Source organism: Dendrobates tinctorius, unplaced genomic scaffold, assembly GCF_039654945.1.
Source record: "Dendrobates tinctorius isolate UK_male_01 unplaced genomic scaffold, ASM3965494v1 ptg000293l, whole genome shotgun sequence".
Lineage (NCBI taxonomy): Eukaryota > Metazoa > Chordata > Amphibia > Anura > Dendrobatidae > Dendrobates > Dendrobates tinctorius.
Window position 1 is genome coordinate 15059510 of NW_027361960.1, and position 15843 is coordinate 15075352.

The 15843-nt window shown below is 43.6% G+C and overlaps 1 protein-coding gene across 5 annotated transcripts in view; it reads left to right on the forward strand.

The window, feature by feature from the left end:
• The window catches only part of PDE10A (phosphodiesterase 10A), a 785858-nt gene that overhangs the window by 754939 nt on the left and 15076 nt on the right, over positions 1-15843 (forward strand). For all 5 annotated transcript variants that reach the window (XM_073560146.1, XM_073560147.1, XM_073560151.1 and 2 more), the window contains one exon: positions 7893-7981. In XM_073560146.1, the coding sequence (XP_073416247.1) occupies positions 7893-7981 (89 nt within the window). The remainder of the gene's footprint in view (positions 1-7892; positions 7982-15843) is intronic.

A 15843-nucleotide genomic window follows, 5' to 3' on the forward strand; every position in this document is an offset into this window, starting at 1 on the left:
ATGACAAGGGAAACACCAAGGCCAGGTATCCATCCAGAGACAGCTGTTTCAGGGTGTTGCCCCTCATCAGTGTGGAGTAGGATTCTGGCTAGGTGGGAGCAATGCCTAGTAGACCAACATCACGAAAAAATCACTGACCTCAGGGAGACCAGTCAAAGAAAACACTGCGGCAGCCGGCAAAGGCGCTCAATCAGTGAAATCCTATGTGCAATGCTCCCAGGAAAATGCGAATATGCAAATAAAGTCCATGGGAGATTAGAATCTGCCATAACCTGATGATCAGATCGCCTGAATGTAGCAGAATACCTCAGTTGCTATGAGCGCCAACCACTGGGTGGCGCTTATAGCAATCCGGCAGTGACAACCATAGAGGTCTCCAGGAGATCTCTGGTTGTCATGCCAACCCATCAGTGACCCGCGATCACGGGATGGGGGTCACCGATGGGCGGATTTCCGGCGCGATTGCTGGAGATGCATGTTATATGCCGCTGTCAGTGTTTGAGAGCGGCATCTAATGGGTTAACAGCCACTGGAGGATCGCGTTTACTCCCACTGCTGTTAGCGGCATATGTCAGCTGATCAGATCAACTGTCATGTGCCTGAAATGGTGCGTGTTCATTGCTGTAGCCCGCACCAAACTGGGGTGGCGTCCAATGACGGATAGATCGTTAAGGGGTTAATATTTACCTGTCTGCACCATGTCTGCAGAGTTCGCAGATGCACATTCAACAAAAGAGAGGGAAAGAGATACTATTGTACATTGGTGATGCACTCACCTCAAAATTACAAATTTTATTAATGTACTATTCGTTAAAACCTTTAAAAACAAGTGCAAAACCTTAAATACATATGATTAAAGTGCAAACATGAGCCACAATTTTGTTCGATATTTAGTCATGAAGGGATGATTTATCATAAGTTTGTAACATAACTCCTAGCAATAATATATTCAGTATACACACGGCAACATACACCAAACACTGAAATGGTAATATATGTCAAGTAAGACACACAATACCCGCACAAGGAAGTTATTCTAAATAATGTCATGTGTATATAATAATGTCAAGTAATAATAAGACACAAACTTCCCTCACAGAGGTTATCATAAACAATGTCATATATAATACTAGTTTCCTAGTCGTATTAGAGACTAGAAGAAAATGCAATCAGTACCAAGAGCAGGCTATAGCCACATGAATCATCTAGTTAACTAGTACAAGACACCCAATAAAAAACAACAATACCTAAAATTTCTAAAACAATACCATAGGTCATAGGGCTGCTAAACCAATAGAACCCAAATATATATATAATGTAAGACATGGTGCCCTAGCCAGACAATAAGTGGTAAGAAAACATGCTAGGAATGAAACCATATCACCCATGAGAGACCATAGTTTAAGGTAATCCAGACACATTCAGCTGAAGCGCCTTGCGGCACAGAAACCTGTCAAGTCCGTGATCGGCAATACACGCTGCTGACCAATCAGAAGTCAGCAGATGACAGATGTACATGTGACTTGGGGTGCATGGCAGCTGTCGTATATATGAAAACCGGGTGCACCACTAGTTTAAATATCAAAGATGGGGTGCTGCATTATGTATAGAAAAACTAGAGGCTAAAGGGAAGAAAAACACACTGCATTACGATGAGAAAACATTAATGTAAGTAAAATATACAAATACTGTAGGTAAGAGAAGAGACAGATCCTCCAGCGAAGCAGCATGTAGTAGTAGATAAAACTTCACTTTTATTATGTCATAAAATCATAGTGGTTCCTCTAATGTGAACAAAACCAACTTGTTTTGGGTAAGAAGCTTTACAACTAGTATACCAGAAAGTTAGAGCTATAGCAAAAATCTCTAAGTGGAAAGTGAGAATATAGCCAAGCCCAAAAAAATTAAAGCGCAATACCATTGCATGATATACAGTTGGTACGAAAGGTATTCAAACCCCTTTAAATTTTTCACTCTGTTTCATTGCACCCATTTGGTAAGTTCAAAAAAAGTTAATTTTTTTTCTCATTAATGTACACTCTGCACCCCATTTTGGCTGAAAAAACCAAAGTTAGACATTTTTGCAAATTTATTAAAAAAGAAAAACTGAAATATCACATGTTCATACATATACATATTCAGACCATTTGCTCAGACACTCACATTTAAGTCACATGCTGTCCATTTCCTTGTGATCCTCATTGAGATGGTTCTACTCCTTCATTGGAGTCCATCTGTGTTTAATTAAACTGATAGGACTTGATTTGTAAAGGCACACCCCTGTCTATATAAAACCTCACAGCTCACAGTGCATGTCAGACCAAATGAGAATCATGAGGTCAAAGGAACTGGCCAAGGAGCTCAGAGACAGAATTGTGATAAGGCTCCGATCTGGCCAAGGTTACAAAAGAATTTCTGCAATACTCAAGGTTCCTAAGAGCACAGTGGCCTCTATAATCCTTAAATAGAAGAAGTTTGAGACCACCAGAAGTCTTCCTAGACCTGGCCGTCCAACCAAACTGAGCAATCGTGAGAGAAGAGCCTTGGTGAAAGAGGTAAAGAAGAACTCCAAGATCACTGTGGCTGAGCTCCAGAGATGCAGTAGGGAGATGGGAGAACGTTCCACAAAGTCATCTATCACTGCAGCCCTCCACCAGTCGAGCCTCTATGGCAGAGTGGCCTGACGATAACCTCTCCTCAGTGCCAGACATATGAAAGCCCACAGAGTTTGCTAAAAAACACATGAAGGACTTCCAGACTATGAGAAATAAGATTCTCTGGTCTGATGAGTTGAAGATTGAACTTTTTGGTGATAATTTTAAGCGGTATGTGTGGAGAAAACCAGGCACTGCTCATCACCTGCCCAATACAATCCCAGCAGTGAAACATGGGGGTGTTTTTCAGCTACAGGGACAGGACGACTGGTTGCAATTGAAGGAAACTTGAATGTGGCCAACTACAGAGATATCCTGGATGAAAACCTCTTCCAGAGTTCTCTGGACCTCAGACTTGGCCGAAGGTTCACCTTCCAACAAGACAATGACCTTAAGAACACAGCTAAAATAACAAAGGAATGGCTTCAGAGCAACTTTGTGACCATTCTTGACTGGCTCAGCCAGATCCCTGACCTAAACTCAATTGAGCGTCTCTGGAGAGACCTGAAAATGGCTGTCTACCAACGTTCACAAACCAACCTGATGGAACTGGAGAGGATCTGCAAAGAAGAATGGTAGAGGATCCCCAAATCCAGGTGTGAAAAACTTGTTGCATCATTCCCAAGAAGACTCATGGCTGTACTAGCTCAAAAGGGTGCTTCTACTCCATACTGAGCAAAGGGTCTGAATACTTATGACCATGTAATATTTCAGTTTTTCTTTTTTCTACATTTGTTTTTTTTTTCAGTCAAGATGGGGTGCAGAGTGTACATTAATGAGAAAAAAAAATGAACTTTTTTGAATTTACCAAATGGCTGCAATGAAACAAAGAGTGAAAAATTTAAAGGGGTCTGAATACTTTCCGTACCCACTGTAAATATACCTACTGGCACCTATAGCGATGTAATAGAACCCGAGATGGGTTCTGAAAGATCGAGGGAGAATGCAGAAAAGACCCCATGCGTATCACTGTGACACGCACAGCTTAGGCAGGGGAAATGTCAATTCGGTTGCATGGTAGTGATGTAATGCGCTTTCGCCGCTTCCACGCTGAAGTCAGCTGCCGGCTTCAGAAGAGGACTCCTCGCAAAGTGGGAGGTGAGTATATTGGGTTTTTTTTTTCCAAGCATTACACTGTGTTCCAAATTATTATGCAAATGATATTTTTCTCTGATTTTCCTAAATAGTCAGTACAAATTACAGTCAGTCTAATAAAAGTCATCACCCGTTAGAGTATACATCAAATTTTATTGAAGAAACTTCCCAATGATAACAGTATAATCTCCAAAATGAATAAAAACTCAAATTGCACTGTTCCAAATTATTATGCACAGTAGAATTTCTAAACATTTGATCTGTTTTAAAGAACTGAAAATGCTCATTTCTGGAATTTGCAGCATTAGGAGGTCACATTCACTGAACAAAAAAGCTATTTAACTCCAAAACATCCTAACAGGCCAAGTTCCATGCTATCATAGGAACCCTTCTGTGACATCACCTTCACAATTCTTGCATCCATTGAACTTGTGAGTTTTTGGAGAGTTTCTGCTTGGATTTCTTTGCATGAATTCGGAATAGCCTCCAAGAGTTGCTGTTTTGATGTGAACTGCCTCCCTTATAGATCTTTTGCTTGATGATACTCCAAAGGTTCTCTACAGGGTTGAGGTCAGGGGAAGATGGTGGCCACACCATGAGTTTATCTCCTTTTATGCCCATAGCAGTCAATGACTCCGAGGTATTCTTTGCAGCATGAGATGGTGCATTGTCATGCATGAAGAGTATTTTGCTCCTGAAGGCACATTTCTGCTTTTTATACCATGGAAGACAGCTGTCAGTCAGAAACTCTATATACAGTACTTTGCAGAGGTCATTTTCACACCTTCAGGAACATTAAAGAGCCCTACCATCTGTTTCCTCATGATTCCGGCCCAAAACATGACTCCTCCTCCTCCTTGCTGAAGTCGCAGCCTTGTTGGGACATAGTGGCCATCCACCAACCATCCATCTGGACCATCCAGGGTTGCTCGACACTCATCAGTAAACAAGACTGTATGAAAAATAGTCTTCATGTATGTCTGGACCCACTGCTACAATTTCTGCTTGTGAACACTTTTTAGGGGTGGCCGAATAGTAGGTTTATGCACCACAGCAAGCCTTTGAAGGATCCTACACCATGAGGTTCGAGGGACTCCAGAGGCACCAGCAGCTTTAAATATGTTTGCTGGTTTGTAATGGCTTTTTAGCAGCTGCTCTCTTAATCCGATGAACTTGCCTGGCAGAAACCTTCCTCATTCTGCCTTTATCAGCACAAACATGTCTGTGCTCAGAATCAACCACAAATCTCTTAACAGTACGATGGTCACGTTTAAATTTTTGGGAAATATCTAATGTTTTCATCTCTTGACCAAGGCATTGCACTATTTGATGCTTTTTCAGCAGCAGAGAGGTCCTTTTTCTTTCCTAAATTCCTTGAAACCTGTGCCCTGCTTAATAATGTGGAACACCATTCTTAAGTAGTTTTCCTTTAATTGGGCTCACCTGGTAAACTAATTATCACAGGAATTTGAGATTGATTTCAGTGATCCAAAGAGCCCTGATACACAATACCATCTATGAGTTTATTTGAAAAACAAACAATTACATCATTATGACACTTAAATCCAATTTGCATAATAATTTGGAACGCAGTGTAAAGGGAAACTGTCACCCCCCCAAGGGTGTTTTTAAGTAAAAGAGCCACCTTCAGCAGCACTAAGGCTGCATTGTGTGATGTTGGCTCTTCTGTTTCTGATCCCCAGGAACGCCGAAATATTAACTTTTATAAATATGTCTCCATACCTGTAATACGTCCCATAGGTATGGTGCATCCCTCTGTAGCAGCCGCCTCCCCGCCGTCAATCATGCCCGCCCTGCGCCGCCTCCTCCTACCTTGCTGTCGCCGTTACACGGCACAGCACAGGCGCCCACGGGCAACAGTTCTCGGGCATGCGGAGTGCGTGTTGCCCGGGAACTGACATCAGGTTATCGCGCCTGAATGTGAGTGATAACACCAAAACTTTTTTTCTCCACTTCTAGTTAGTGGTTGGGTGAAGCCATTTATTGTCAAACTACTGTGTTTTCTCTTTTTAAATCATAATGACAATCCAAAAAATCCAAATGACCCTGATCAAAAGTTAACATACCCTGATGATTTTAGCCTGATAGCATGCACAGAAGTTGACACAAATGGGTTTGAATGGCTAAAGGTAACAGCCTCACCTGTGACCTGTTTGCTTGTAATCGGTGTGTGTGTGCATAAAAGCTGAGTGAATTTCTGGGATCCAGACAGACTCTTGCATCTTTCATCCAGCCACTAATGTTTCTTGATTGTAAGTCATAGGGAAAGCAAAAGAATTGTCAACGGATCTACGGGAAAAGGTAGTTGAACTATATAAAACAGGAAAGGGATACAAAACGATATCCAAGAAATTGATAATGTCAGTTAGCAGCGTTCAAACTGTGATTAACAAATGGAAAATCGGTGAAAACAAGACCACGGACAGGTAGACCAACAAAAATTTCATCCATAACTTCCATGAAAATTGTTTGGGATGCAAAGAAAAACCCACAAATAACATCAGCTGAAATATTGGATTCTCTGAAAACTAGCGGTGTGACTGTTTCAAGATGCACAATAAGGAGGCACTCGAAGGAAAATGGTTGAGTCGCCAGAATTAATGCGCAAATGTCACAAAGTATCTCGCCTACAATTTGCAAAACAGCATAGAGACCAGCCTCAAAACTTCTGGAAAAAGGTAATTTGGAGTGATGAGACCAAGATTGAAATTTTTGGCCACAACCATAAACGTTACATTTGGAGAGAGTCAACAAGGCCTATGATGAAAGGAACACCATTCCTACTGTAAAGCACGGAGGTGGATCACTGATGTTTTGGAGATGTGTTGGCTACAAAGGAACAGCAAACTTGGTCAAAGTTGAAGGAAAGATAAATGCAGCACGTTACCAGCAATTACTGCAGGCAAATTTGCAATCACTATCCCGGGAGCTGCGCATGGGACATACTTGGATGTTCTAACATGACAACGATCCAAACCACAAGGCCATGTCAACCTGTCTTTGGCTACAACAGAACAAAGTGAAGGTTATGGAGTGGCCATCTCTGTCTCCTGGCCGCAATATCATTGAGCCACTCTGGGGAGATCTCCAGTGCGCAGTTCATTCTAGACAGCCCGGGAATTTACAGGAACTGGAGGCTTTTTACCAAGAAGAGTGGGCAGCTTTTCCATCTGAAAAAATAAAGAACCTTATCTACAACTACAACAAAAGACTTCAAGCTGTCATTAGAGGGGTAATACACGGTATTAAGAAATGGGGTATGTAAACTTTTGATCAGGCTCATTTGGATTGTTTTGGGCTGTCATTATGATGTAAAAAGAGAAAACACAGTAGTTTGACAATAAATGGCTTCACCCAACCACTAACCATGAGTGGAGAAAAAGTTTTGGTGTTATTTATATTCTCAGAAAAAAGGCCAAGAAAGCAAAAATTCTGCCGGGGTATGTAAACTTTTGAGCACAACTGTACATGAGGTTATGGTTGCAAAGTGCACTTTATTGTGTGTTTTTAGTGCATTTAATCGCAATATACCAAATTGATTAGCCATGTATTAATACTTTTTTTGATCTGTAACCACGGGATAGGCCAGATGATCCTATACCTAGACCAGGTTGGGTGTTTGTGTACACATAGCAATCTTCTGAGCTTTTTAAATGTTTTTAAAGATTCTTTGTGACTTGTCCTTGTTGTTATTTTGTATTGATAAATAATAAAACATTGCCTGAGGTGATCATTATAGTCTACATATATCCTTTTTTTTTTTCCCAATCCGCCGCATACTATTATATTTATATATATATCTATCTATCTCTCTCTCTCTCTCTATATATATATATATATATATATATATATATATATATATATATATATATATATATATATATATATATATATAATTTTATGATGGAAGTGTCCCTTTAAATACATTTTAGTGACCATTCCATTATTACCGAAATCTGTGAGTAACCAGGGACTGAGATCTGCTTTTATTGACGTTTTGGTGGTATTTCATTCATGTAAAATCAGACTCACTGTGAATGTACAATGCAATGACTGAACAATGAACAATCAATGTTTTATTGTCTCTGTACAACCATACTGATATTCACTTCCTTTGTGTAGATGGGATTTTACAATGCAGTTGCTATTCCTTGTTACACAACGCTGTCACAGATATTTCCTGGCACGAAAGCACTTCTTCATGCATGCAGGTAAGCATAGTTTTATACCCACCCTTGTTAACATTAGCTAGACTTTTTTGGACTAACAGATCTATAGAGTTAGAATATAAACATCATCTGGTTAATTACAAAACTATATCTGCAAAAAAATGCTTTGCACATCTTTATCTTTGTAACTTTCTACTTTATGTAATGTCTAATATTACAGTACATTCCTTGTAATATGCACAAACTGTGGCATCTTTTGCATCACTAGTTTCAAAAGGACCTTTCGCCAACTTTTTCATGTTGCACTGGGCACGATAAAGAATCTTAAAATTAATATATACACATACAGTATAGATAGAGAGATATATATATATATACTGTGTGTGTGTGTGTATATAGATATATATATATATTATACTGTGTGTGTGTATGTATATACAGTATATGCGAATCATTTGGCACCTAAACAGTTAAAATAAAAAATTAGGTCCATGTGGAAATTACCAGAGATTTTATTGTGGCGTGTACTTCTACCTCTTGTATGACGCTGACCAGACATAAGCAGGCAGCAACATACTAGGGAAAGAACACACCTCCATAATAGCATTGACAACACGTCTGCTCTCCTCTTTGACAGTGATGACACAGTAGGAGTGTGATTTACTGACTGCTTTTGGCTCTCATTGCAATCATTCACTGTAGGTGGAGGGGCAGTTGAGTCTCATTACAAACATTTCTAGTAGCCCTCTTATCAAATACACAGTATTGCCAAAGGACGTGTATTGCTGCCAACTTTGCTGTACTGCCCCCCCCCACACACACACACTGACTGCTGGAGATTAGAGCTGAAAGCTGTTAGTTAATTATACCCAGGTCTGCTATGCACCAGTGAAGAGTGCAGACTGTATGATTTGTATGATTGTCTCACACTGAACCTGTTTTAAACCATAGTAAAGGCATGTTTTTTCCCCTTTAATGTGAATGCACGCTTATGATTGGCAGAGCTTTGAGAGGTGAGCTACTAGAAGTGTTTATAGTGAGGCTCAACATCTTCATTACTACCTTTCCCCTCACACTGACTGCCAGAGATAAACGCTGAATCTGTCAGTTAATCACAGTCAGCTCTGTTGTGCTCCAGCATGTCATCACTCTGCAATGAGGAAAGCAGACTGTTTGTCAGTGTTAGGGTGTGTTCCCACGATCAGTAAACGCTACAGGTTGGACGCTGCGTACATCCACAGCGTCCAACACGCAGTGGTCAGATGTTACAGCATAGTGGATGGGATTTCATGAAATCCCATGTCTACTATGCGTGCTCTGACACCCACTGCTTCCCTGCGGAAATGGACATGCGGTGCGTCTTTCCAGACCGCAGGATGTCTAGTTATCTTGCGAAAGTTGTGGGAAGCAAGGTGTGTTGCAGTCCGCGCTGCCGAGATTCACAAATCACCTGGGATGCAAGATGTTGTAGCAGTGTACTCCTTTATTTCCTCCTACGCGTTTCGGCACCCTTCCTGGCACCTTCCTCAGGGATAATCCCTGAGGAAGGTGCCAGGAAGGGCGCCGAAACGCGTAGGAGGAAATAAAGGAGTACACTGCTACAACATCTTGCATCCCAGGTGATTTGTGAATCTCGGCAGCGCGGACTGCAACACACCTTGCTTCCCACAACTTTCGGAAGGTTTTTCCACGTGCGAGTGGTTGGTGGAGGTCCTGCAGCAGCTGATTCTGTGATATGCTCTCAAGCCAGTTGTGGGTTACACAACTGGAATAGGTGAGTGGAACTGTATTATACCGCTCATACTTCAAGTGTCACTAGTGATAGGGCACTATTGCGCCTCTTGTTCCCCCCACCATTTTTTGTATTGATATAGTTATCTTGTGGAGACGCTCAGCCTCCGCCAAGATAAATGTCACCCGTCCAATGTATAGGATGCGGTGATTCTGCAAAGTTCAATGAACACATGTGGATTCACCTGCATTCAAAAGCCGGCAAAGCTTTGGACGGAGCGGACATGTGCTGCATCCAAAGCGCTGCCGATTACTGACCGTGTGAATGTAGCTTTATTGTGGGGGCGTGCTTGTAAGCATCAGAAAGCGGAAGTATATACCCTGTGGTGTAGTGACCACTGTGTCCGCTAGGGGGCGCTGTGTGGATGTCCGAGGAGAGAGGATGAATGGCAGAGTCATGAATGACCATTATGTATCTCAGGGTGGGTGACCTTGAGATGGAGACTGATGTGTGTGTTGATCAGCAGTGATACTGCTGACGTGTTGTGTCAATGTGTCCGGGAGAAGTCTCCAGGTAGCTGGGGAGACGGGTGGGCCCAATTACCTACAAACCCACCCAGGGGGTGTTTAAGAACGCTGTTGCAAAGTGTGTGTGAAGGATTCAAGGACCTGTGATGAGGTCATAGCCATGTGACCCAGTGGGCGTGGCTACGGACCATATAAGGTAGCCAGGGTAGGTCACATGTGGTGAATGCTGGGACCCGGTTGGTCCAGTGTGGAAGCCCCGTCTCAGTGGGACCTTCCTGGCTAACAGCATGTGAAGTTGCTGTGAGTAATTGCGACGTGTGCCTGTTAGTTCCCTGGAGGGAATGAACGTGTACAGCATAGTGAAACAGCATGAGGAAAACCCTGACAGGGTGAGATAACTTGGTGTCTAGAAAGCCTGCGCATTGAACAGTGCATAACTTTTATGACTACAGGATAACAGAGCTGAACTCTGTAATGGACACTATGCTGACTATATGCTGTTTCCTGTTGCTTTGCAGACGGTGCAGAATTTTCCGTGCGGTTTTTGCTGCGGCTTCCAATCCGCAGAAAGAAATGACATGTCATTCTTTTCTGCAGATTCCGCAGCGGTTTGCCATCTCCTCCATTGTAGAGATGATAAACCGCAGGCTAATCCGCAGATAAACCGCAGGTCTTTTGACCTGCGGATTTTGCTAAATCCGCGCAGAAAAATCCGCAGACCAATCCGCAGCGTGTGCACATACCCTAAGAGTCTTTCAAAAATATATGTGTAAATAGTTTTTCAATTAAAAAAATGCAAAGTGAATGCACAAAAAGAAGTCTAAATCAAATGAATATTTGGGGTGACCGCCCTTTGCTTTCAAAACAACATCAGTTCTTCTAGGTATACATACCCACACTGTTTGAAGAATTTGGCTAGAAGGTTGTTCCAAACATCTTGGAGATGAAAATACAGATCCTCTGTACAGTGCCAATTTTAGACATTGCATTTGGGGCTCCACTTTTAATTTTTGCCTAGAGCCACACTAACATATTGTACCATCGCATAGAAACATTTAGGCTGTGTGCCCACATAAGAAATTTTCTGCATACGTGGGCACATGGCCTAAAGGTACATTTACACAAGCTGATTCCAGACCATTTTATGAGCATCGATCGATCTATTAGGCTGAGTTCACACGTGGCGTTTTTTTTTCGCGTTTCCGCGGCGGTATTAACCGCGCGATTTTGCCGCGAAAACGCGAAAAATAAGCATCCCATGCATTCCTATGGGATTCCGCAATGCTGTGCTAATGCTGCGGTTTTTACCGCGGCGGAATCGCTTCGCGGTAAAAAACGCAGCATGCTCATTAGTTTTGCGGAATCGCGGCGATCCCGCACCCATAGGAATGCATTGTTCCGCTTCCTTCCCGCATGTGGCTGTGCACAACATGCGGAAAGTAAGCAGAACAATTGCGGATGGTACCCACGGTCCGGAGGAGAGGAGACTGTCCTCCGGGCTTTGGGTACCATATCCCTGTAAAAAATAGAATTTAAAATAAAAAATATTGTTATTCTCACCTTCCGACGTCCTGCGCAGCCTTCCCGCCTCTCTCCACGCTCTCGTTCCCAGTAATCCTTTGCGAAAATGCCCGCGATGGCGTCCGCTTTCGCAGGATCGCAAAGTCTCGCGGTCATCGCGTCGGAAGGTAAGAATAACACCATTTTTTTTTTTTTTTTTTTTACATTCTATCTTTTACTATTGATGCTGCATAGGCGGCCTCAGTAGTAAAAAGTTGGTCACACTTGTCAAACACTGTGTTTGACGAGTGTGACCAACCTGTCAATCAGTTCTCCAAGCGATGCTACAGATCTCTTGGAAAACGCTAGCATTCTGCAAGCTAATTACGCTTGCAAAATGCTAGTTTTTCCGTGGGAAAATCGCGGGAATTTAAAATGCGATTTTCCCGCGGAATGGAATTCCGGAATTCTCGCGGTAATTTCCGCGAGAGTTCCGTTACGTGTGCACATAGCCTTATATTCAAGTTGTCAAGCTCATTTTTTCATGTTGCTTTAGTTTTTTGCACTTTGTACATACAGGGTCATGGTTCCCTATTTTTTTTGGGCTGTGCATTTAGTTTATTACCTTTTCATGGGAAGTTTTTTAAACAGTCAGATCTCGGTCCTGCTCTGCCAACATCTATTGAGGCCGGCTGGCACGTAGAGAGGTTTTACTTTAGAGATGGGACCATCCTGAGTTGGTGCACCTTGTCACAGTGGGATGGCTTAAAGTGAACCTGTCAGTGTCTGTAGTTTACTGAGCACAATCCTGCTGTCAGGTTGGCGCCGTTATACTGATTAAAATGATACCTTGCTTGTTGAAATCAGTCTTGTGGTTGTTAATTTGTATTTGTAGCTTTCAGTTAATGAGATTCTTAGGCTTCTTGTTGGCCTGTTGGCGGGGTTTTATGTGGTGCCCTGCTTACATATTCACCCTTCTGCCCTTATAACAGGTCACTGATCCTTCAGTGACCTGCCCCCTATTTTACATACTGCATTTACTATGGTGGGTTTAGAAAAAACAAATTACATTGAGCAAAATGGTGGTAGCATATAATGCATTATGCCTATAATGTTGCCAGGTTAAAAAAAAAAAAAAAAAAAATTGCACTTCATCGAAATGGCGCCGGCAGGGGCGCATGTGCAGTAGCATTTATTGCATTCCAATATATGCCACTGTGTAAGTGCTGCCAACTGCGCCATTTTACTGCAGCCACAATTTTTTTTTTTTTTTTCTCTAGCAAAAGTCCCCCAGTACATTGTAGTCCCCAGTATGTTGCAGCGCCCAGCTCATGCTTCTGGAGGCATGCACCTGTAAATTAGGCAGGCATTTCATCACAACAGAAATGCTAAACATGTGGATACGCTAAGGCTATGGGCCCACGTAGCGTTTTAAAACGCACAATGAAAACCGGACTCCTTCCCAGAAATCGTGCAGTTTTTTCCGCGCGGTTTCACCGCGATTTTGCCGCGATTTTCTCAAGCACTTTCCAAGTGATTTGAAGCATCGCTTGGAAAGTGATTGACAGGTTGGTCACACTCGTCAAACATAGTGTTTGGCAAGTGTGACCAGCTTTTTACTATTGAGGCCGCCTATGCGGCCTCAATAGTAAAAGATAAAATGTTAAAAATGATAAAAAAAAATCGGGGTATATTTACCTTCCGACGTCCCGCGCTGCCATCCCAGCCTCAGCGTTCCCAGCGATGCCTTGCGAGACCTGTGATGACGTTGGTCTCGCGTTACTATAGCGATCTCACGAGACCACGTCATCACAGGACCTTGCCGCAAGGCATTACTGGGAACGCTGCGGCCCGGGAATGCAGCGCGGGACGTCGGAAGGTAAATATACCCCGATTTTTTTTATTTTTTTTTATTTTTTTTACAGGGGTATGGTACCCAGGGCCTGGAGGACAGTCTCCTCTCCTCCACACCGTGGGTACCAACCGCACATGAGACGCTTAACTTCCCGCATGGTAGGCATAGCCACATGCGGGAAGTAAGCGATTCTCATGCATTCCTATGGGTGCGGAATCGCGGCAATTCTTCGCGATTCCGCACAAAAGAATGATCATGCTGCGATTTTTTCCGCGATGCGATTCCGCCGCGGAAAAAAGCGCAGCATTAGCACAGCATGTGCGGAATGCCATAGGAATGCATGGGGTGCGTCATGTAGAAGATTTTTAAACGTTTTTGCAGCATTTTCGCGCCGAAAATCGCGGCAGTGGGCACACAGCCTAAATGTGGTATAAGCACACTGAGGCTCAGAAGGCAGGGAGGCATTTGGATTTGGGAGCACTGAATTTTCTATGTTTTTTTCAGAACCTTTTTACTACCAGTAACATGGAGGTCTCTTATATTTCTGTTAGCAGATGACGGACCTGAGGGGAATTGCTTTTTTTTTTTTGTGGATTCATTTGAAACGTTTGTTGGGAACATTTTACATAACATTTTGGATCCAATTTATCCTACACCCTATGCTGAGCACTTACTTTGGGGTTTCAATCTAAATATCCATGTGACTTGATTTAGATGAAATCCCCGAGGGATCCATTCACTATAGTGAGGCAGCAGAGTTACTCTGGATTCCATCTGGCCTCCATTCAGCATTGTCTTTCTCTTCAAAAGTGCACAAAACTGTTGCGGACCACGCTTTTATGCTCACCTAAAAACACGAACACTGGATCATAGGTCTCCATATGTCTCATTATAGAGAATCTTCCTCCAGGAGTTCTACATAAATCACGTATTTCAGAAACAGGAACGTGCATGGTATAAGCATTAGCGCAGAGCGCAGGATAAATGTGCGCCGAGCCTTACTGCGAGCTTTGGGAGGCAGAATGAAAAAATCAATGGCATGTGAAGAATTGGTTTTATTTATAGACCCTTCAGAGTCCGGCTTCCGCCCCCTACATTCGAAAGAAACTGCTCTCATCAAAGTGACCAATAAGCTTCTGAAAACAAAATGTAAAGGTGACCACTCTCTCCTCATTCTTCTCGACCTTTCTGCAGCTTTCGACACTGTTGACCACCGTCTCCTACTCTCTACTGTAGGCTCCAGTCACTAGGCATTAAGGACACTGCCGTCTCCTGGATCTCTTCTTATCTTTCTGACTGCTCCTTCAGTGTTTTGTTTGCTGGCTCCACTTCATCCTCTCTTCCTGAGGGGTACCTCAAGGCTCAGTCCTTGGCCCCCTTCTCTTCTCCCCAATTGGACAGACCATCAGCAGATTTAGCTTTCAGTACCATCTTTATGCTGATGACACACAATTACACGTCATCCTCTGATATTACCCCAGCTGTACAACAAAACGCCAGTGACTGTCTGTCCGCAGTCTCCAACATCATGTCCGCCCTCTATCTGAAATTTAACTTCTCCAAAACTCAACTTCTACTGCTCCTGGCATCTACTAACCTCCCTAAATCTGATATAGCCCTCTCCGTGGATGGCACCATAATAACACCCCGGCAGCAGGTGCACTGTCTGGATGTTACCTTTGACACCAATCTCTCCTTCACCTCCCATATACAATCTCTTGCCTGCTCTTGCCACTTACACCTAAAGAACATCTCTAGAATCCGCCCTTTTCCCGTCTCCTATGACGGCACACATGAGAGAGGGGATCCGCCCAGCCAGGACAGGAACTGAAGATAAAAGGGGCCGTACCTCTCCCTCGCTTCAGTTGAGTTTCCTGTCCTGACAGGGACCCGTGTGCTAAAGACGGCGTCACACGTACCTGTCCCTCTCCCGTGCCAGCATGGAAGAACAGGCGGGGTCCTGGGCACTGTGGGTCGGGAGGGGGGAAGCGCCATCTGCGGGTCCCCTGGGGGCTCAGCATCCAAGCGGGCGTAGATGTAGCACAGCCTGGGGTCCTGGGGCTCTACCGTGCCGCCCTCCCCCCTCTCCCGTATCTATCCAGTCCAGAAGGGGCGGCCGCTTCCGGGTCACGCCCCTCTGACGTCGCACGCTGGGAAAGGGGCGTGCCCGCGTGACGTTGTGAGGCGGCGCCGGATTCCAAGATGGTGGCGCCCATCGGAAGAACGTCGGCCGGCAAAAGAAGATCCCGGCGGCGTGGCGGGGGGAGGGGCTGTGGGGGTAAACGGAGGA